The 23,702-nt window shown below is 41.8% G+C and overlaps 1 protein-coding gene across 1 annotated transcript in view; it reads right to left on the bottom strand.

Annotated features, from left to right (window-relative positions):
- The window catches only part of dnaaf9 (dynein axonemal assembly factor 9), a 194,146-nt gene that overhangs the window by 138,730 nt on the left and 31,714 nt on the right, over nucleotides 1-23,702 (bottom strand). Inside the window, exons 6-11 of the mRNA XM_055911908.1 lie at nucleotides 20,636-20,742; nucleotides 18,223-18,300; nucleotides 18,008-18,109; nucleotides 10,698-10,889; nucleotides 9,257-9,338; nucleotides 9,125-9,161 (exon numbers count right to left, since the gene is read on the bottom strand). Coding sequence (XP_055767883.1) covers nucleotides 9,125-9,161; nucleotides 9,257-9,338; nucleotides 10,698-10,889; nucleotides 18,008-18,109; nucleotides 18,223-18,300; nucleotides 20,636-20,742 — 598 coding nt within the window. The remainder of the gene's footprint in view (nucleotides 1-9,124; nucleotides 9,162-9,256; nucleotides 9,339-10,697; nucleotides 10,890-18,007; nucleotides 18,110-18,222; nucleotides 18,301-20,635; nucleotides 20,743-23,702) is intronic.

Here is a 23,702-nt window from a genome sequence, read left to right as displayed (position 1 = left end):
CTGTGTTACGCAGTAGAGCGCACGGTGTCTCCTGTACGCGTGCATAGCCCGGTTCGGTACATTTCAGCTCCACGTATCGGCCGGGCTAGACTGAGCGTTGAGCCGTATGTCATGAAGCCGGCCCAACGCATCTGGTCACCAGTGCCTAAACCACGCACCAAGCCTCCTGTGTGTCCCCAGAGTCCTGTGCGTCCTGTTGCTGCTCCCCGCACTAGCCCTGAGATGCGTGTCCCCAGCCCGGTGCCACCAGTCCCGGCACCACGCACCAGGCCTACAGTGCGCCTCAGCCGGCAGGAGTCTGCCGTCTGCACAGCGATGCCTGAACTGCCCGTCTGCCAAGCGCCATCTGAGCCATCCGTCTCCCCAGCGCCATCTGAGCCATCCGTCTCCCCAGCGCCATCTGAGCCATCCGTCTCCCCAGCGCCATCTGAGCCATCCGTCTGCAATGAGCCTGCAAAGCCGCCCGTCTGCCATGAGCCTGCAAAGCCGCCCGTCTGCCATGAGCCTACTGAGCCGTCCGCCAGACAGGAGCCGCTAGAGCCGCCAGCCAGACAGGAGCCGCTAGAGCCGTCCGTCAGACAGGATCTGCCAGAGCCGCCAACCAGACAGGATCTGCCAGAGCCGCCAACCAGACAGGATCTGCCAGAGCCGCCAACCAGACAGGATCTGCCAGAGCCGCCAATCAGACAGGATCTGACAGATCAGTCAGCCAGCCATGAGCAGCCAGATCCGTCAGCTAGCCATGAGCAGCCAGATCCGTCAGCTAGCCATGAGCAGCCAGATCCGTCAGCCAGCCATGAGCAGCCAGATCCGTCAGCCAGCCATGAGCAGCCAGATCCGTCAGCTAGCCATGAGCAGCCAGATCCGTCAGCCAGCCATGAGCAGCCAGATCCGTCAGCCAGCCATGAGCAGCCAGATCCGTCAGTTAGCCATGAGCAGCCAGATCCGTCAGCTAGCCATGAGCAGCCAGATCCGTCAGCTAGCCATGAGCAGCCAGATCCGTCAGCTAGCCATGAGCAGCCAGATCCGTCAGCCAGCCATGAGCAGCCAGATCCGTCAGCCAGCCATGAGCAGCCAGATCCGTCAGCCAGCCATGAGCAGCCAGATCCGTCAGCCAGCCATGAGCAGCCAGATCTGTCAGCCAGCCATGGGCCGTCCCTCAGTCCGGAGCTGCAGTCCCTCAGTCCGGAGCTGCCATTCCTCAGTCCGGAGCTGCCATTCCTCAGTCCGGAGCTGCCCCTTATCCTGGTGCTGCCCCTTACCCTGGTGCTGCCCCTTACCCTGGTGCTGCCCCTTACCCTGGTGCTGCCCCTTACCCTGGTGCTGCCCCTTACCCTGGTACTGCCCCTTACCCTGGTACTGCCCCTGACCCTGGTACTGCCCCTTAGTCCGGAGCTGCCCCTTAGTCCGGAGCTGCCCCTTAGTCCGGAGCTGCCCCTTAGTCCGGAGCTGCCCCTTAGTCCGGAGCTGCCCCTTAGTCCGGAGCTGCCCCTTAGTCCGGAACTGCCCCTTAATGCAATGGGGTTAATGTGGAGGGGGGTCATTTGGAGGAAGCTAAGGAGGTGGTTAGGGACTGTGGTGACGTGGGGACCACAACCAGAGCCGGAGCCGCCACCGTGGAAGGAAGCCCACCCAGACCCTCCCCTAGACTGTGTAATGGTGCGCCCGGAGTTCGCACCTTAAGGGGGGGGGTTATGTCACGCCCTGGCCTTAGTATTCTTTGTTTTCTTTATTATTTTAGTTAGGTCAGGGTGTGACATGGGGAATGTTTGTGTTTTGTTGGTTTTGGGTGTTTCTATGGTAAAGGGGTTGTTGGTGTAGTATATGGGTTTGTGTTGAGTACATGTGTCTAGCGTTGTCTATGTATGTTTAGTTGTCTAGGAGAGTCTATGGTTACCTGAATGAGTTCCCAATTAGAGACAGCTGATTTTGGTTGTCTCTGATTGGGAGCCTTATTTAGGGTAGCCATAGGCTTTCATTTGTTGTGAGTAGTTGTCTATGTGATACGTTTGTAGCCTGTGTGTGCACATCGTTATTTAGCTTCACGATCGTTTGTTGTTTTGTTAGTTTGTATTAAGTGTTTCGTGTTTATTCTTCGTCGTCTTTAAAATAAAAAGGAGATGGCTTATTTTCCTAAAGCTGCGTTTTGGTCCGTCAATCCTCCACACGATCGTGACAATATCTCTCTAAGGTCTGTAATGACTGACATGTCAAGTTACAAATATCTCTCTAAGGTCTGTAATGACATGACAAGTTATAAATATCTCTATAAGGTCTCTAATGACATGTCAAGTTATAAATATCTCTATAAGGTCTGTAATGACTGACATGTCAAGTCATAAATATCTCTCTAAGGTCTGTAATGACTGACATGACAAGTTATAAATATCTCTATAAGGTCTGTAATGACTGACATGACAAGTTATAAATATCTCTCTAAGGTCTGTAATGACTGACATGTCAAGTTATAAATATCTCTATAAGGTCTGTAATGACATGTGAAGTTATAAATATCTCTATAAGGTCTGTAATGACATGTCAAGTTATAAATATCTCTCTAAGGTCTGTAATGACTGACATGTCAAGTTATAAATATCTCTCTAAGGTCTGTAATGACTGACATGTCAAGTTATAAATATCTCTATACGGTCTGTAATGACATGTGAAGTTATAAATATCTCTATAAGGTCTGTAATGACATGTCAAGTTATAAATATCTCTCTAAGGTCTGTAATGACATGACAAGTTATAAATATCTCTCTAAGGTCTGTAATGACATGTCAAGTTATAAATATCTCTCTAACGTCTGTAATGACTGACATGACAAGTTATAAATATCTCTCTAAGGTCTGTAATGACATGTCAAGTTATAAATATCTCTCTAAGGTCTGTAATGACTGACATGTCAAGTTATAAATATCTCTCTAAGGTCTGTAATGACAAGTTATAAATATCTCTCTAAGGTCTGTAATGACATGACAAGTTATAAATATCTCTCTAAGGTCTGTAATGACTGACATGTCAAGTTACAAATATCTCTCTAAGGTCTGTAATGACATGACAAGTTATAAATATCTCTCTAAGGTCTGTAATGACATGTCAAGTTATAAATATCTCTCTAAGGTCTGTAATGACTGACATGACAAGTCATAAATATCTCTCTAAGGTCTGTAATGACTGACATGTCAAGTTATAAATATCTCTCTAACGTCTGTAATGACATGACAAGTTATAAATATCTCTCTAAGGTCTGTAATGACTGACATGTCAAGTTATAAATATCTCTCTAACGTCTGTAATGACATGACAAGTTATAAATATCTCTATAAGGTCTGTAATGACATGTCAAGTTATAAATATCTCTCTAACGTCTGTAATGACTGACATGACAAGTTATAAATATCTCTATAAGGTCTGTAATGACTGACATGACAAGTTATAAATATCTCTCTAAGGTCTGTAATGACTGACATGTCAAGTTATAAATATCTCTATAAGGTCTGTAATGACATGTGAAGTTATAAATATCTCTATAAGGTCTGTAATGACATGTCAAGTTATAAATATCTCTCTAAGGTCTGTAATGACTGACATGTCAAGTTATAAATATCTCTCTAAGGTCTGTAATGACTGACATGTCAAGTTATAAATATCTCTATAAGGTCTGTAATGACATGTGAAGTTATAAATATCTCTATAAGGTCTGTAATGACATGTCAAGTTATAAATATCTCTCTAAGGTCTGTAATGACATGACAAGTTATAAATATCTCTCTAAGGTCTGTAATGACATGTCAAGTTATAAATATCTCTCTAAGGTCTGTAATGACATGACAAGTTATAAATATCTCTCTAAGGTCTGTAATGACATGTGTAGTTATAAATATCTCTCTAAGGTCTGTAATGACTGACATGTCAAGTTATAAATATCTCTCTAAGGTCTGTAATGACAAGTTATAAATATCTCTCTAAGGTCTGTAATGACTGACATGTCAAGATATAAATATCTCTCTAAGGTCTGTAATGACAAGTTATAAATATCTCTCTAAGGTCTGTAATGACATGACAAGTTATAAATATCTCTCTAAGGTCTGTAATGACTGACATGACAAGTTATAAATATCTCTATAAGGTCTGTAATGACATGACAAGTTATAAATATCTCTCTAAGGTCTGTAATGACTGACATGACAAGTTATAAATATCTCTATAAGGTCTGTAATGACATGACAAGTTATAAATATCTCTATAAGGTCTGTAATGACTGACATGTCAAGTTATAAATATCTCTCTAAGGTCTGTAATGACAAGTTATAAATATCTCTCTAAGGTCTGTAATGACAAGTTATAAATATCTCTCTAAGGTCTGTAATGACATGACAAGTTATAAATATCTCTCTAAGATCTGTAATGACATGTCAAGTTATAAATATCTCTCTAAGGTCTGTAATGACTGACATGACAAGTTATAAATATCTCTCTAAGGTCTGTAATGACTGACATGTCAAGTTATAAATATCTCTATAAGGTCTGTAATGACTGACATGACAAGTTATAAATATCTCTCTAAGGTCTGTAATGACTGACATGTCAAGTTATAAATATCTCTCTAAGGTCTGTAATGACTGACATGTCAAGTTATAAATATCTCTCTAAGGTCTGTATTGACATGTCAAGTTATAAATATCTCTATAAGGTCTGTAATGACATGTCAAGTTATAAATATCTCTCTAAGGTCTGTAATGACTGACATGTCAAGTTATAAATATCTATATAAGGTCTGTAATGACTGACATGTCAAGTTATAAATATCTCTCTAAGGTCTGTAATGACATGTCAAGTTATAAATATCTCTATAAGTTCTGTAATGACTGACATGTCAAGTTATAAATATCTCTCTAAGGTCTGTAATGACTGACATGTCAAGTTATAAATATCTCTATAAGGTCTGTAATGACATGACAAGTTATAAATATCTCTCTAAGATCTGTAATGACTGACATGTCAAGTTATAAATATCTCTCTAACGTCTGTAATGACTGACATGTCAAGTTATAAATATCTCTATAAGGTCTGTAATGACTGACATGACAAGTTATAAATATCTCTCTAACGCCTGTAATGACATGACAAGTTATAAATATCTCTATAAGGTCTGTAATGACATGACAAGTTATAAATATCTCTCTAAGGTCTGTAATGACTGACATGTCAAGTTATAAATATCTCTATAAGGTCTGTAATGACTGACATGTCAAGTTATAAATATCTCTATAAGGTCTGTAATGAATGACATGACAAGTTATAAATATCTCTATAAGGTCTGTAATGAATGACATGACAAGTTATAAATATCTCTCTAAGGTCTGTAATGACTGACATGTCAAGTTATAAATATCTCTCTAAGGTCTGTAATGACTGACATGTCAAGTTATAAATATCTCTCTAAGGTCTGTAATGACATGACAAGTTATAAATATCTCTCTAAGGTCTGTAATGACATGACAAGTTATAAATATCTCTCTAACGTCTGTAATGACTGACAGGGCAAGTTATAAATATCTCTATAAGGTCTGTAATGACTGACATGTCAAGTTATAAATATCTCTCTAAGGTCTGTAATGACATGACAAGTTATAAATATCTCTATAAGGTCTGTAATGACATGACAAGTTATAAATATCTCTCTAAGGTCTGTAATGACTGACATGTCAAGTTATAAATATCTCTATAAGGTCTGTAATGACTGACATGTCAAGTTATAAATATCTCTATAAGGTCTGTAATGAATGACATGACAAGTTATAAATATCTCTATAAGGTCTGTAATGAATGACATGACAAGTTATAAATATCTCTCTAAGGTCTGTAATGACTGACATGTCAAGTTATAAATATCTCTCTAAGGTCTGTAATGACTGACATGTCAAGTTATAAATATCTCTCTAAGGTCTGTAATGACTGACATGTCAAGTTATAAATATCTCTCTAAGGTCTTTAATGACTGACATGTCAAGTTATAAATATCTCTCTAAGGTCTGTAATGACATGTCAAGTTATAAATATCTCTCTAAGGTCTGTAATGACATGTCAAGTTATAAATATCTCTCTAAGGTCTGTAATGACATGTCAAGTTATAAATATCTCTCTAAGGTCTGTAATGACATGACAAGTTATAAATATCTCTATAAGGTCTGTAATGACTGACATGTCAAGTTATAAATATCTCTATAAGGTCTGTAATGACATGTCAAGTTATAAATATCTCTCTAAGGTCTGTAATGACATGTCAAGTTATAAATATCTCTCTAAGGTCTGTAATGACATGTCAAGTTATAAATATCTCTCTAAGGTCTGTAATGACTGACATGACAAGTTATAAATATCTCTATAAGGTCTGTAATGACATGTCAAGTTATAAATATCTCTCTAAGGTCTGTAATGACATGTCAAGTTATAAATATCTCTCTAAGGTCTGTAATGACATGTCAAGTTATAAATATCTCTCTAAGGTCTGTAATGACTGACATGACAAGTTATAAATATCTCTCTAAGGTCTGTAATGACATGTCAAGTTATAAATATCTCTATAAGGTCTGTAATGACATGTCAAGTTATAAATATCTCTCTAAGGTCTGTAATGACTGACATGACAAGTTATAAATATCTCTCTAAGGTCTGTAATGACATGTCAAGTTATAAATATCTCTATAAGGTCTGTAATGACTGACATGACAAGTTATAAATATCTCTCTAAGGTCTGTAATGACTGACATGTCAAGTTATAAATATCTCTCTAAGGTCTGTAATGACAAGTTATAAATATCTCTCTAAGGTCTGTAATGACAAGTTATAAATATCTCTCTAAGGTCTGTAATGACATGTCAAGTTATAAATATCTCTCTAAGGTCTGTAATGACAAGTTATAAATATCTCTCTAAGGTCTGTAATGACAAGTTATAAATATCTCTCTAAGGTCTGTAATGACATGTCAAGTTATAAATATCTCTCTAAGGTCTGTAATGACTGACATGTCAAGTTATAAATATCTCTTTAAGGTCTGTAATGACATGACAAGTTATAAATATCTCTCTAAGGTCTGTAATGACATGTCAAGTTATAAATATCTCTATAAGGTCTGTAATGACAAGTTATAAATATCTCTCTAAGGTCTGTAATGACTGACATGTCAAGTTATAAATATCTCTCTAAGGTCTGTAATGACATGTCAAGTTATAAATATCTCTCTAAGGTCTGTAATGACTGACATGTCAAGTTATAAATATCTCTCTAAGGTCTGTAATGACATGTCAAGTTATAAATATCTCTCTAAGGTCTGTAATGACTGACATGTCAAGTTATAAATATCTCTCTAAGGTCTGTAATGACATGACAAGTTATAAATATCTCTCTAAGGTCTGTAATGACTGACATGACAAGTTATAAATATCTCTATAAGGTCTGTAATGACATGACAAGTTATAAATATCTCTCTAAGGTCTGTAATGACTGACATGTCAAGTTATAAATATCTCTCTAAGGTCTGTAATGACATGTCAAGTTATAAATATCTCTCTAAGGTCTGTAATGACATGTCAAGTTATAAATATCTCTATAAGGTCTGTAATGACTGACATGTCAAGTTATAAATATCTCTCTAAGGTCTGTAATGATTGACATGTCAAGTTATAAATATCTCTATAAGGTCTGTAATGACTGACATGTCAAGTTATAAATATCTCTCTAAGGTCTGTAATGACATGTCAAGTTATAAATATCTCTCTAAGGTCTGTAATGACTGACATGTCAAGTTATAAATATCTCTCTAAGGTCTGTAATGACTGACATGTCAAGTTATAAATATCTCTCTAAGGTCTGTAATGACTGACATGTCAAGTTATAAATATCTCTATAAGGTCTGTAATGACTGACATGTCAAGTTATAAATATCTCTCTAAGGTCTGTAATGACTGACATGTCAAGTTATAAATATCTCTCTAAGGTCTGTAATGACTGACATGTCAAGTTATAAATATCTCTCTAAGGTCTGTAATGACTGACATGACAAGTTATAAATATCTCTCTAAGGTCTGTAATGACATGACAAGTTATAAATATCTCTCTAAGGTCTGTAATGACTGACATGACAAGTTATAAATATCTCTCTAAGGTCTGTAATGACTGACATGTCAAGTTATAAATATCTCTCTAAGGTCTGTAATGACTGACATGTCAAGTTATAAATATCTCTCTAAGGTCTGTAATGACATGTCAAGTTATAAATATCTCTCTAAGGTCTGTAATGACTGACATGTCAAGTTATAAATATCTCTATAAGGTCTGTAATGACTGACAAGACAAGAGGAACTGATGATGCACCATCCAATTTAAACAGATCTAGAAGAGATAGATTTAACACCTTAAATAATATGTAGATCTAGAAGAGATAGATTTACCACCTTAAATAATACGTAGAGATAGATTTACCACCTTAAATAATACGTAGATCTAGAAGAGATAGATTTAACACCTTAAATAATATGTAGATCTAGAAGAGATAGATTTAACACCTTAAATAATACGTAGATCTAGAAGAGATAGATTTAACACCTTAAATAATATGTAGATCTAGAAGAGATAGATTTAACACCTTAAATAATACGTAGATCTAGAAGAGATAGATTTAACACCTTAAATAATACGTAGATCTAGAAGAGATAGATTTAACACCTTAAATAATACGTAGATCTAGAAGAGATAGATTTATCACCTTAAATAATACGTAGATCTAGAAGAGATAGATTTAACACCTTAAATAATATGTAGATCTAGAAGAGATAGATTTAACACCTTAAATAATATGTAGATCTAGAAGAGATAGATTTAACACCTTAAATAATATGTAGATCTAGAAGAGATAGATTTACGACCTTAAATAATACGTAGATCTAGAAGAGATAGATTTACCACCTTAAATAATATGTAGATCTAGAAGAGATAGATTTACCACCTTAAATAATATGTAGATCTAGAAGAGATAGATTTACCACCTTAAATAATATGTAGGTTTAGACATTTTGTATTGTATCTAACAGGTTTAGACATTTTGTATTGGTGAACTTACAGGAGTTCTGTTTTCCTCTGTTGCATGTTGTCATTCCCTGCAAGTGAAACATCAGATATCAGGTCTAGAGACAGTACAGTAAAATAGCTATGGTAGATCCTACAAACAGTTTAGTGTATACGGTATGTTTACCTAGGTAGGGGATGTGAGTGGTTCCAAAGAAGTAAGTCCTGGAGCAGGCTAAAGATCCTTTAGGAGCCACACACTGGAGAACCTGACAGACAAGAACAGATTACAGAGTACTCTAGGGAGACCCATCACACACTGGAGAACCTGACAGACAAGAACAGATTACAGAGTACTCTAGGGAGACCCATCACACACTGGAGAACCTGACAGACAAGAACAGATTACAGAGTACTCTAGGGAGACCCATCACACACTGGAGAACCTGACAGACAAGAACAGATTACAGAGTACTCTAGGGAGACCCATCACACACTGGAGAACCTGACAGACAAGAACAGATTACAGAGTACTCTAGGGAGACCCATCACACACTGGAGAACCTGACAGACAAGAACAGATTACAGAGTACTCTAGGGAGACCAAGCCCAACATGGACTGCCAAGACATCTCATTAAACATTCACACACAAAGCCAACAGTCTAATCTGGATAGGGGTTAGGTAACAACGCTAACAGTAGAAGATCAGATAGTGGTCTAATCTGGACATAACTCTCACCATGTGTTTGGTGAGATAGGGGTTAGGGTTTAGGGGTTAGGGTGCTCTCACCATGTGTTTGGCTGGGGCCCGGTGTTGGCTTAGGGTAGGGGTTAGGGCTTAGGGTAGGTGTTAGGGGTTAGGGTGCTCTCACCATGTGTTTGGCTGGGGTCCCCTGGGGTCCGGTGTTGGCTTAGGGTAGGGGTTAGGGCTTAGGGTAGGGGTTAGGGTGCTCTCACCATGTGTTTGGTGAGATAGGGGTTAGGGTTTAGGGTAGGGGTTAGGGTGCTCTCACCATGTGTTTGGTGAGATAGGGGTTAGGGGTTAGGGTGCTCTCACCATGTGTTTGGCTGGGGTCCGGTGTTGGTTTAGGGTAGGGGTTAGGGGTTTAGAGTAGGGGTTAGTGGTTAGGGTGCTCTCACCATGTGTTTGGCTGGGGTCCCTTGGAGTCCGGTGTTGGCTTAGGGTAGGGGTTAGGGCTTGGGGTAGGGGTAGGGGTTAGGGTTAAGGGTGCTCTCACCATGTGTTTGGCTGGGGTCCCTTGGAGTCCGGTGTTGGCTTAGGGTAGGGGTTAGGGTTTAGGATAGGGTTTAGGGTAGGGGTTAGGGTAGGGGTTAGGGTGCTCTCACCATGTGTTTGGCTGGGATCCCTTGGAGTCCGGTGTTGGCTTAGGGTAGGGGTTAGGGGTTAGGGTGCTCTCACCATGTGTTTGGCTGGGGTCCGGTGTTGGCTTAGGGTAGGGGTTAGGGTTTAGGGTAGGGGTTAGGGTGCTCTCACCATGTGTTTGGCTGGGGTCCGGTGTTGGCTTAGGGTAGGGGTTAGGGCTTAGGGTAGGGGTTAGGGATTAGGGTAGGGGTTAGGGCTTAGGGTAGGGGTTAGGGCTTAGGGTAGGGGTTAGGGTGCTCTCACCATGTGTTTGGCTGGGGTCCCTTGGAGTCCGGTGTTGCGAACCTGGTGTCCATCAGAAGGGAAGTTGAAGGAGTAACTGTGAAGGTTCTCCATGGAGGAGTGGCTCCCAAACAGAACCAATGGCTGCCGTCTCCTACTGCTGTCAGCTATGTTACTGGAGATCAGGCCATGAGAGAAATAACTCCGGAACGCCTGGGGATTTAACACACATCTAGTCACTAACAAACCAACGTAGCCCGGACTGTAATAATGTAGTTATAGACAACATGTAGCTATGTTAAGTTACCTCCCCTGCCTGAGCCCCGGACTGTAATAATGTAGTTATAGACAACATGTAGCTATGTTAAGTTACCTCCCCTGCCTGAGCCCCAGACTGTAATAATGTAGTTATAGACAACATGTAGCTATGTTAAGTTATCTCCCCTGCCTGAGCCCCAGACTGTAATAATGTAGTTATAGACAACATGTAGCTATGTTAAGTTACCTCCCCTGCCTGAGCCCCAGACTGTAATAATGTAGTTATAGACAACATGTAGCTATGTTAAGTTACCTCCCCTGCCTGAGCCCCAGACTGTAATAATGTAGTTATAAACAACATGTAGCTATGTTAAGTTACCTCCCCTGCCTGAGCCCTGGACTGTAATAATGTAGTTATAGACAACATGTAGCTATGTTGAGTTACCTCCCCTGCCTGAGCCCTGGACTGTAATAATGTAGTTATAGACAACATGTAGCTATGTTAAGTTACCTCCCCTGCCTGAGCCCCAGACTGTAATAATGTAGTTATAGACAACATGTAGCTATGTTAAGTTATCTCCCCTGCCTGAGCCCCAGACTGTAATAATGTAGTTATAGACAACATGTAGCTATGTTAAGTTACCACCCCTGCCTGAGCCCCAGACTGTAATAATGTAGTTATAGACAACATGTAGCTATGTTAAGTTACCTCCCCTGCCTGAGCCCTGGACTGTAATAATGTAGTTATAGACAACATGTAGCTATGTTAAGTTACCTCCCCTGCCTGAGCCCTGGACTGTAATAATGTAGTTATAGACAACATGTAGCTATGTTGAGTTACCTCCCCTGCCTGAGCCCTGGACTGTAATAATGTAGTTATAGACAACATGTAGCTATGTTAAGTTACCTCCCCTGCCTGAGCCCCAGACTGTAATAATGTAGTTATAGACAACATGTAGCTATGTTAAGTTATCTCCCCTGCCTGAGCCCCAGACTGTAATAATGTAGTTATAGACAACATGTAGCTATGTTAAGTTACCACCCCTGCCTGAGCCCCAGACTGTAATAATGTAGTTATAGACAACATGTAGCTATGTTAAGTTACCTCCCCTGCCTGAGCCCTGGACTGTAATAATGTAGTTATAGACAACATGTAGCTATGTTAAGTTACCTCCCCTGCCTGAGCCCCAGACTGTAATAATGTAGTTATAGACAACATGTAGCTATGTTAAGTTACCTCCCCTGCCTGAGCCCCAGACTGTAATAATGTAGTTATAGACAACATGTAGCTATGTTAAGTTACCTCCCCTGCCTGAGCCCCAGACTGTAATAATGTAGTTATAGACAACATGTAGCTATGTTAAGTTACCTCCCCTGCCTGAGCCCCAGACTGTAATAATGTAGTTAAAGACAACATGTAGCTATGTTAAGTTACCTCCCCTGCCTGAGCCCCAGACTGTAATAATGTAGTTATAGACAACATGTAGCTATGTTAAGTTACCTCCCCTGCCTGAGCCCCAGACTGTAATAATGTAGTTATAGACAACATGTAGCTATGTTAAGTTACCTCCCCCGCCTGAGCCCCAGACTGTAATAATGTAGTTATAGACAACATGTAGCTATGTTAAGTTACCTCCCCTGCCTGAGCCCCAGACTGTAATAATGTAGTTATAGACAACATGTAGCTATGTTAAGTTACCTCCCCTGCCTGAGCCCCAGACTGTAATAATGTAGTTATAGACAACATGTAGCTATGTTAAGTTACCTCCCCTGCCTGAGCCCCAGACTGTAATAATGTAGTTATAGACAACATGTAGCTATGTTAAGTTACCTCCCCTGCCTGAGCCCCAGACTGTAATAATGTAGTTATAGACAACATGTAGCTATGTTAAGTTACCTCCCCTGCCTGAGCCCCAGACTGTAATAATGTAGTTATAGACAACATGTAGCTATGTTAAGTTACCTCCCCTGCCTGAGCCCCAGACTGTAATAATGTAGTTATAGACAACATGTAGCTATGTTAAGTTATCTCCCCTGCCTGAGCCCCAGACTGTAATAATGTAGTTATAGACAACATGTAGCTATGTTAAGTTACCTCCCCTGCCTGAGCCCCAGACTGTAATAATGTAGTTATAGACAACATGTAGCTATGTTAAGTTACCTCCCCTGCCTGAGCCCCAGACTGTAATAATGTAGTTATAGACAACATGTAGCTATGTTAAGTTACCTCCCCTGCCTGAGCCCTGGACTGTAATAATGTAGTTATAGACAACATGTAGCTATGTTAAGTTACCTCCCCTGCCTGAGCCCCAGACTGTAATAATGTAGTTATAGACAACATGTAGCTATGTTAAGTTACCTCCCCTGCCTGAGCCCCAGACTGTAATAATGTAGTTATAGACAACATGTAGCTATGTTAAGTTATCTCCCCTGCCTGAGCCCCAGACTGTAATAATGTAGTTATAGACAACATGTAGCTATGTTAAGTTACCTCCCCTGCCTGAGCCCTGGACTGTAATAATGTAGTTATAGACAACATGTAGCTATGTTAAGTTACCTCCCCTGCCTGAGCCCCGGACTGTAATAATGTAGTTATAGACAACATGTAGCTATGTTAAGTTATCTCCCCTGCCTGAGCCCTGGACTGTAATAATGTAGTTATAGACAACATGTAGCTATGTTAAGTTACCTCCCCTGCCTGAGCCCCAGACTGTAATAATGTAGTTATAGACAACATGTAGCTATGTTAAGTTACCTCCCCTGCCTGAGCCCCAGACTGTAATAATGTAGTTATAGACAACATGTAGCTATGTTAAGTTACCTCCCCCGCCTGAGCCCCAGACTGTAATAATGTAGTTATAGACAACATGTAGCTATGTTAAGTTACCTCCCCTGCCTGAGCCCCAGACTGTAATAATGTAGTTATAGACAACATGTAGCTATGTTAAGTTACCTCCCCTGCCTGAGCCCCAGACTGTAATAATGTAGTTATAGACAACATGTAGCTATGTTAAGTTACCTCCCCTGCCTGAGCCCCAGACTGTAATAATGTAGTTATAGACAACATGTAGCTATGTTAAGTTACCTCCCCTGCCTGAGCCCCAGACTGTAATAATGTAGTTATAGACAACATGTAGCTATGTTAAGTTACCTCCCCTGCCTGAGCCCCAGACTGTAATAATGTAGTTATAGACAACATGTAGCTATGTTAAGTTACCACCCCTGCCTGAGCCCTGGACTGTAATAATGTAGTTATAGACAACATGTAGCTATGTTAAGTTATCTCCCCTGCCTGAGCCCCAGACTGTAATAATGTAGTTATAGACAACATGTAGCTATGTTAAGTTACCTCCCCTGCCTGAGCCCCAGACTGTAATAATGTAGTTATAGACAACATGTAGCTATGTTAAGTTACCTCCCCTGCCTGAGCCCCAGACTGTAATAATGTAGTTATAGACAACATGTAGCTATGTTAAGTTACCTCCCCCGCCTGAGCCCCAGACTGTAATAATGTAGTTATAGACAACATGTAGCTATGTTAAGTTACCTCCCCTGCCTGAGCCCCGGACTGTAATAATGTAGTTATAGACAACATGTAGCTATGTTAAGTTACCTCCCCTGCCTGAGCCCTGGACTGTAATAATGTAGTTATAGACAACATGTAGCTATGTTAAGTTACCTCCCCTGCCTGAGCCCGGACTGTAATAATGTAGTTATAGACAACATGTAGCTATGTTAAGTTACCTCCCCTGCCTGAGCCCGGACTGTAATAATGTAGTTATAGACAACATGTAGCTATGTTAAGTTACCTCCCCTGCCTGAGCCCCAGACTGTAATAATGTAGTTATAGACAACATGTAGCTATGTTAAGTTACCTCCCCTGCCTGAGCCCCGGACTGTAATAATGTAGTTATAGACAACATGTAGCTATGTTAAGTTACCTCCCCTGCCTGAGCCCCGGACTGTAATAATGTAGTTATAGACAACATGTAGCTATGTTAAGTTACCTCCCCTGCCTGAGCCCTGGACTGTAATAATGTAGTTATAGACAACATGTAGCTATGTTAAGTTACCTCCCCTGCCTGAGCCCTGGACTGTAATAATGTAGTTATAGACAACATGTAGCTATGTTAAGTTACCACCCCTGCCTGAGCCCCAGACTGTAATAATGTAGTTATAGACAACATGTAGCTATGTTAAGTTACCTCCCCTGCCTGAGCCCCAGACTGTAATAATGTAGTTATAGACAACATGTAGCTATGTTAAGTTACCTCCCCTGCCTGAGCCCTGGACTGTAATAATGTAGTTATAGATAACATGTAGCTAGGTAACACTAGTACCGCTATGACCATACCTGGTCATATCTCCATCCCTAGTACCTGGTCATATCTCCATCCCTAGTACCTGGTCATATCTCCATCCCTAGTACCTGGTCATATCTCCATCCCTAGTACCTGGTCATATCTCCATCTCTAGTACCTGGACATATCTCCATCTCTAGTACCTGGTCATATCTCCATCCCTAGTACCTGGTCATATCTCCATCTCTAGTACCTGGTCATATATCCATCTCTAGTACCTAGTCATATCTCCATCCCTAGTACCTGGTCATATCTCCATCCCTAGTACCTGGTCATATCTCCATCTCTAGTACCTGGTCATATCTCCATCCCTAGTACCTGGTCATATCTCCATCCCTAGTACCTGGTCATATCTCCATCCCTAGTACCTGGTCATATCTCCATCCCTAGTACCTGGTCATATCTCCATCCCTAGTACCTGGTCATATCTCCATCCCTAGTCATATCTCCATCTCTAGTACCTGGTCATATCTCCATCCCTAGTACCTGGTCATATCTCCATCCCTAGTACCTGGTCATATCTCCATCCCTAGTACCTGGTCATATCTCCATCCCTAGTCATATCTCCATCTCTAGTACCTGGTCATATCTCCATTCCTAGTACCTGGTCATATCTCCATCCCTAGTACCTGGTCATATCTCCATCTCTAGTACCTGGTCATATCTCCATCCCTAGTACCTGGTCATATCTCCATCTCTAGTACCTGGTCATATCTCCATCTCTAGTACCTAGTCATATCTCCATCCCTAGAACCTGGTCATATCTCCATCTCTAGTATCGGGTCATATCTCCATCTCTAGTACCTGGTCATATCTCCAGCTCTAGTACCTGGTCATATCTCCATCCCTAGTCATATATCCATCCCTAGTACCTAGGCATATCTCCATCCCTAGTACCTGGTCATATCTCCATCCCTAGTACCTGGTCATATCTCCATCCCTAGTACCTGGTCATATCTCCATCCCTAGTCATATTTCCATCCCTAGTACCTGGTCATATCTCCATCTCTAGTACCTGGTCATATCTCCATCCCTAGTACCTGGTCATATCTCCATCTCTAGTACCTGGTCATATCTCCATCCCTAGTACCTGGTCATATCTCCATCCCTAGTACCTGGTCATATCTCCATCCCTAGTACCTGGTCATATCTCCATCCCTAGTACCTGGTCATATCTCCATCCCTAGTACCTGGTCAAATCTCCATCCCTAGTACCTGGTCATATCTCCATCTCTAGTACCTGGTCATATCTCCATCTCTAGTACCTGGTCATATCTCCATCCCTGGTACCGGGTCATATCTCCATCCCTAGTACCTGGTCATATCTCCATCCCTAGTACCTAGTCATATCTCCATCCCTAGTACCTGGTCATATCTCCATCCCTAGTACCTGGTCATATCTCCATCCCTAGTACCTGGTCATATCTCCATCTCTAGTACCTGGTCATATCTCCTTCCCTAGTACCTGGTCATATCTCCATCCCTAGTACCTGGTCATATCTCCCTCCCTAGTCATATCTCCATCCCTAGTACCTGGTCATATCTCCATCCCTAGTCATATCTCCATCTCTAGTACCTGGTCATATCTCCATCCCTAGTACCGGGTCATATCTCCATCCCTAGTACCTGGTCATATCTCCATCCCTAGTACCTGGTCATATCTCCATCCCTAGTACCTGGTCATATCTCCATCCCTAGTACCGGGTCATATCTCCATCCCTAGTACCTGGTCATATCTCCATCCCTAGTACCTGGTCATATCTCCATCTCTAGTACCTGGTCAAATCTTCATCCCTAGTACCTGGTCATATCTCCATCTCTAGTACCTGGTCATATCTCCTTCCCTAGTACCTGGTCATATCTCCATCCCTAGTCATATTTCCATCCCTAGTCATATCTCCATCTCTAGTACCTGGTCATATCTCCATCCCTAGTACCGGGTCATATCTCCATCCCTAGTACCGGGTCATATCTCCATCCCTAGTACCTGGTCATATCTCCATCCCTAGTACCTGGTCATATCTCCATCCCTAGTACCTGGTCATATCTCCATCCCTAGTACCTGGTCATATCTCCATCTCTAGTACCTGGTCATATCTCCATCCCTAGTACCTGGTCATATCTCCATCTCTAGTACCTGGTCATATCTCCATCTCTAGTACCTGGTCATATCTCCTTCCCTAGTACCTGGTCATATCTCCATCCCTAGTACCTGGTCATATCTCCCTCCCTAGTCATATCTCCATCCCTAGTACCTGGTCATATCTCCATCCCTAGTCATATCTCCATCCCTAGTACCTAGTCATATCTCCATCCCTAGCACCTGGTCATATCTCCATCCCTAGTACCTGGTCATTTCTCCATCCCTAGTACCTGGTCATTTCTCCATCCCTAGTACCTGGTCATATCTCCATCCCTAGTCATATCTCCATCTCTAGTACCTGGTCATATCTCCATCCCTAGTACCTGGTCATATCTCCATCCCTAGTACCTGGTCATATCTCCATTTCTAGTACCTGGTCATATCTCCATCTCTAGTACCTGGTCATATCTCCATCCCTAGTACCTGGTCATATCTCCATCCCTAGTACCGGGTCATAACTCCATCCCTGGTACCATACCTGTGTATGTGACCAATAACATCTGCTGACCATGTGAATGTGACCAATACAATTTGATTAGACTGCTTTAGCGGTTCTAGTGTTAAGTTACCTCCCCTGCCTGAGCCTCAGACAGCTCCAGGATAGACAGATGGCTCTCAATGTCAAAGCTGGAGAAGAAACTGCTCCACTGCTTCTCAAACAACACCAGGTCCTGGAAGAGACACCATACCAGAGTCAGTGTGGCCATTACAACACGCTGGTCCAACGGTCCTGTTCCAACATCTACTCACAGGTGTGTGGTGCGTTCAAGCTCAGAATGGTTACCTCAGTCAGCAGGTTGTCTAGGGAGACAGGGTCCAATCTGGTGTAGGTCTGCCACAGCTTCTCACTAATGTCCATCAACTGGAACACACAGCACAGGACACACATCCAATCAACCATTTCCCGAGAAGTAACCCAAACTCCTTGCTACGGCCAAATGCAACGCCAGGCCCACAGTTTCTTCTCTGCAATGAGTCTGGATCCGAGTACCTCCCTGACGATTATTATAATGCAAACACATTCTAACCATTCTGATTGGTCGCAGACAGATAGGTTGGGTCAGAGCCAGAACTCAAGTGGGTAAAGCAGTGTTTAGAAAATGTGTCATTGGCTTTGATACTCTGATTGGTTATAGATGATCCAATTGCTGATGACTTTGCCCCAGACTGGATGTGTCATTGGCTTTAATACTCTGATTGGTTATAGATGATCCAATTGCTGATGACTTTGCCCCAGACTGGATGTGTCATTGGCTTTGATACTCTGATTGGTTAGAGATGATCCAATTGCTGATGACTTTGCCCCAGACTGGATGTGTCATTGGCTTTGATACTCTGATTGGTTAGAGATGATCCAATTGCTGATGACTTTGCCCCAGACTGGATGTGTCATTGGCTTTGATACTCTGATTGGTTAGAGATGATCCAATTGCTGATGACTTTGCCCCAGACTGGATGTGTCATTGGCTTTGATACTCTGATTGGTTAGAGATGATCCAATTGCTGATGACTTTGCCCCAGACTGGATGTGTCATTGGCTTTGATACTCTGATTGGTTAGAGATGATCCAATTGCTGATGACTTTGCCCCAGACTGGATGTGTCATTGGCTTTGATACTCTGATTGGTTAGAGATGATCCAATCGCTGATGACTTTGCCCCAGACTGGATGTGTCATTGGCTTTGATACTCTGATTGGTTAGAGATGATCCAATTGCTGATGACTTTGCCCCAGACTGGATGTGTCATTGGCTTTGATACTCTGATTGGTTATAAATGATCCAATTGCTGATGACTTTGCCCCAGACTGGATGTGTCATTGGCTTTGATACTCTGATTGGTTAGAGATGATCCAATTGCTGATGACTTTGCCCCAGACTGGATGTGTCATTGGCTTTGATACTCTGATTGGTTAGAGATGATCCAATTGCTGATGACTTTGCCCCAGACTGGATGTGTCATTGGCTTTGATACTCTGATTGGTTAGAGATGATCCAATTGCTGATGACTTTGCCCCAGACTGGATGTGTCATTGGCTTTGATACTCTGATTGGTTAGAGATGATCCAATTGCTGATGACTTTGCCCCAGACTGGATGTGTCATTGGCTTTGATACTCTGATTGGTTAGAGATGATCCAATTGCTGATGACTTTGCCCCAGACTGGATGTGTCATTGGCTTTGATACTCTGATTGGTTAGAGATGATCCAATCGCTGATGACTTTGCCCCAGACTGGATGTGTCATTGGCTTTGATACTCTGATTGGTTAGAGATGATCCAATTGCTGATGACTTTGCCCCAGACTGGATGTGTCATTGGCTTTGATACTCTGATTGGTTAGAGATGATCCAATTGCTGATGACTTTGCCCCAGACTGGATGTGTCATTGGCTTTGATACTCTGATTGGTTAGAGATGATCCAATTGCTGATGACTTTGCCCCAGACTGGATGTGTCATTGGCTTTGATACTCTGATTGGTTAGAGATGATCCAATTGCTGATGACTTTGCCCCAGACTGGATGTGTCATTGGCTTTGATACTCTGATTGGTTATAGATGATCCAATTGCTGATGACTTTGCCCCAGACTGGATGTGTCATTGGCTTTGATACTCTGATTGGTTAGAGATGATCCAATCGCTGATGACTTTGCCCCAGACTGGATGTGTCATTGGCTTTGATACTCTGATTGGTTAGAGATGATCCAATTGCTGATGACTTTGCCCCAGACTGGATGTGTCATTGGCTTTGATACTCTGATTGGTTAGAGATGATCCAATCGCTGATGACTTTGCCCCAGACTGGATGTGTCATTGGCTTTGATACTCTGATTGGTTATAGATGATCCAATTGCTGATGACTTTGCCCCAGACTGGATGTGTCATTGGCTTTGATACTCTGATTGGTTATAGATGATCCAATTGCTGATGACTTTGCCCCAGACTGGATGTGTCATTGGCTTTGATACTCTGATTGGTTAGAGATGATCCAATCGCTGATGACTTTGTTTTGTACAGCGCCCCTCGTCACCACAAATGTCTAAGACTGAAGTAGCGAATTTAGTTTGAGTCGTCAGGCAACTATTGAGTACCATTCAAATTAAATGGAGATGTCATTATTTTACTAACTATTCTGCCATGGATGTAAGGTTAGACAAATTCCACATACAATTTGTATTAGTAATATCGAGTGAGGTACCTTGTATTTCATGGTGAAGAAGCTTCCTCCACCGATCCCCTCCAGAGCGAAGGCCTGAATGATGGGCCACTTCTCTATCATAAACATGTCAAACGTCTGGATGTGGCCTGAAACAGCACAGTTTCTCATTTACATATAAGCACAACACATCCCAAATCGTCACACTATAAAACAAGTTGCTGGTTACAGTTCAATTATGTTAACATTGTTCAATTAGTTGTTTGCTTCATTACATACGTGGAACAATTGAAGTCACGTCGGAGGCTGTTAAGCAATTACTGGTTACCAAGGAGGTAGTTATAGAGGAGTAATTACTGGTTACCAAGGAGGTAGTTCTAGAGGAGTAAATACTGGTTACCAAGGAGGTAGTTCTAGAGGAGTAATTACTGGTTACCAAGGAGGTAGTTCTAGAGGAGTAATTACTGGTTACCAAGGAGGTAGTTATGGAGGAGTAACTCCTGGTTACCAAGGAGGTAGTTATAGAGGAGTAATTACTGGTAACCAAGGAGGTAGTTATGGAGGAGTAACTCCTGGTTACCAAGGAGGTAGTTATGGAGGAGTAATTACTGGTAACCAAGGAGGTAGTTATAGAGGAGTAATTACTGGTAACCAAGGAGGTAGTTCTAGAGGAGTAATTACTGGTAACCAAGGAGGTAGTTCTAGAGGAGTAATTACTGGTTACCAAGGAGGTAGTTCTAGAGGAGTAATTACTGGTTACCAAGGAGGTAGTTCTAGAGGAGTAATTACTGGTTACCAAGGAGGAAGTTATAGAGGAGTAATTACTGGTTACCAAGGAGGTAGTTATGGAGGAGTAACTCCTGTTTACCAAGGAGGTAGTTATGGAGGAGTAATTACTGGTAACCAAGGAAGTAGTTATAGAGGAGTAATTACTGGTTACCAATGAGGTAGTTATGGAGGAGTAACTCCTGGTTACCAAGGAGGTAGTTATAGAGGAGTAATTACTGGTTACCAAGGAGGTAGTTATGGAGGAGTAACTCCTGGTTACCAAGGAAGTAGTTATGGAGGAATAACTCCTGGTTACCAAGGAAGTAGTTATGGAGGAGTAACTCCTGGTTACCAAGGAGGTAGTTATAGAGGAGTAATTACTGGTTACCAAGGAGGTAGTTATGGAGGAGTAACTCCTGGTTAACAAGGAGGTAGTTATGGAGGAGTAACTCCTGGTTACCAAGGAGGTAGTTATGGAGGAGTAACTCCTGGTTACCAAGGAGGTAGTTATAGAGGAGTAATTACTGGTTACCAAGGAAGTAGTTATGGAGGAGTAACTCCTGGTTACCAAGGAAGTAGTTATGGAGGAGTAACTCCTGGTTACCAAGGAGGTAGTTATGGAGGAGTAACTCCTGGTAACCAAGGAGGTAGTTAAAGAGGAGTAATTACTAGTTACCAAAGAAGTAGTTATGGAGGAGTAACTCCTGGTTACCAAGGAAGTAGTTATGGAGGAGTAATTACTGGTTACCAAGGAGGTAGTTATGGAGGAGTAACTCCTGGTTACCAAGGAAGTAGTTATAGAGGAGTAACTCCTGGTTACCAAGGAGGTAGTTATAGAGGAGTAACTCCTGGTTACCAAGGAGGTAGTTATGGAGGAGTAACTCCTGGTTACCAAGGAGGTAGTTATGGAGGAGTAACTCCTGGTTACCAAGGAGGTAGTTATGGAGGAGTAACTCCTGGTTACCAAGGAAGTAGTTTTGGAGGAGTAACTCCTGGTTACCAAGGAGGTAGTTATAGAGGAGTAACTCCTGGTTACCAAGGAGGTAGTTATGGAGGAGTAACTCCTAGTTACCAAGGAGGTAGTTATGGAGGAGTAACTCCTGGTTACCAAGGAGGTAGTTATAGAGGAGTAACTCCTGGTTACCAAGGAGGTAGTTATGGAGGAGTAACTCCTGGTTACCAAGGAAGTAGTTATAGAGGAGTAACTCCTGGTTACCAAGGAGGTAGTTATGGAGGAGTAACTCCTGGTTACCAAGGAAGTAGTTATGGAGGAGTAACTCCTGGTTACCAAGGAGGTAGTTATAGAGGAGTAACTCCTGGTTACCAAGGAGGTAGTTTTGGAGGAGTAACTCCTGGTAACCAAGGAGGTAGTTATGGAGGAGTAACTCCTGGTTACCAAGGAGGTAGTTATGGAGGAGTAACTCCTAGTTACCAAGGAGGTAGTTATGGAGGAGTAACTCCTGGTTACCAAGGAGGTAGTTATAGAGGAGTAACTCCTGGTTACCAAGGAGGTAGTTATGGAGGAGTAACTCCTGGTTACCAAGGAAGTAGTTATAGAGGAGTAACTCCTGATTACCAAGGAGGTAGTTATAGAGGAGTAATTACTGGTAACCAAGGAAGTAGTTATGGAGGATTAACTCCTGGTTACCAAGGAGGTAGTTATGGAGGAGTAACTCCTGGTTACCAAGGAAGTAGTTATGGAGGAGTAACTCCTGGTTACCAAGGAGGTAGTTATGGAGGAGTAACTCCTGGTTACCAAGGAGGTAGTTATGGAGGAGTAACTCCTGGTTACCAAGGAGGTAGTTATGGAGGAGTAACTCCTGGTTACCAAGGAGGTAGTTATGGAGGAGTAACTCCTGGTTACCAAGGAGGTAGTTATGGAGGAGTAACTCCTGGTTACCAAGGAGGTAGTTATGGAGGAGTAACTCCTGGTTACCAAGGAAGTAGTTATGGAGGAGTAACTCCTGGTTACCAAGGAGGTAGTTATGGAGGAGTAACTCCTGGTTACCAAGGAAGTAGTTATGGAGGAGTAAATACAGTGCATTCAGGAAGTATTCAGACCCCTTCACTTTTAACACATTACAGCCTTACTCTAAAATGTATTAAATAGTTTCCCCCCTCATCAATCTACACACAATACCCCATAACGACAAAGCAAACATAGGTTTTTAGATATATATTTATTTTTTTAACTGCAATCTCATAAATATTCAGACCCTTTACTCTGTACTTTGTTGAGGCCTTTTTGGCAGCGATTACAGCCTTGAGTCTTCCCGGGTATGACGCTATAAGCTTGGCACACCTGTATTTGGGTAGTTTCTCACATTCTTCCCTGCAGATC

This window comes from Salvelinus fontinalis, unplaced genomic scaffold (assembly GCF_029448725.1).
Source record: "Salvelinus fontinalis isolate EN_2023a unplaced genomic scaffold, ASM2944872v1 scaffold_0105, whole genome shotgun sequence".
Lineage (NCBI taxonomy): Eukaryota > Metazoa > Chordata > Actinopteri > Salmoniformes > Salmonidae > Salvelinus > Salvelinus fontinalis.
This window is presented reverse-complemented; position numbering and strand designations above follow the sequence as displayed.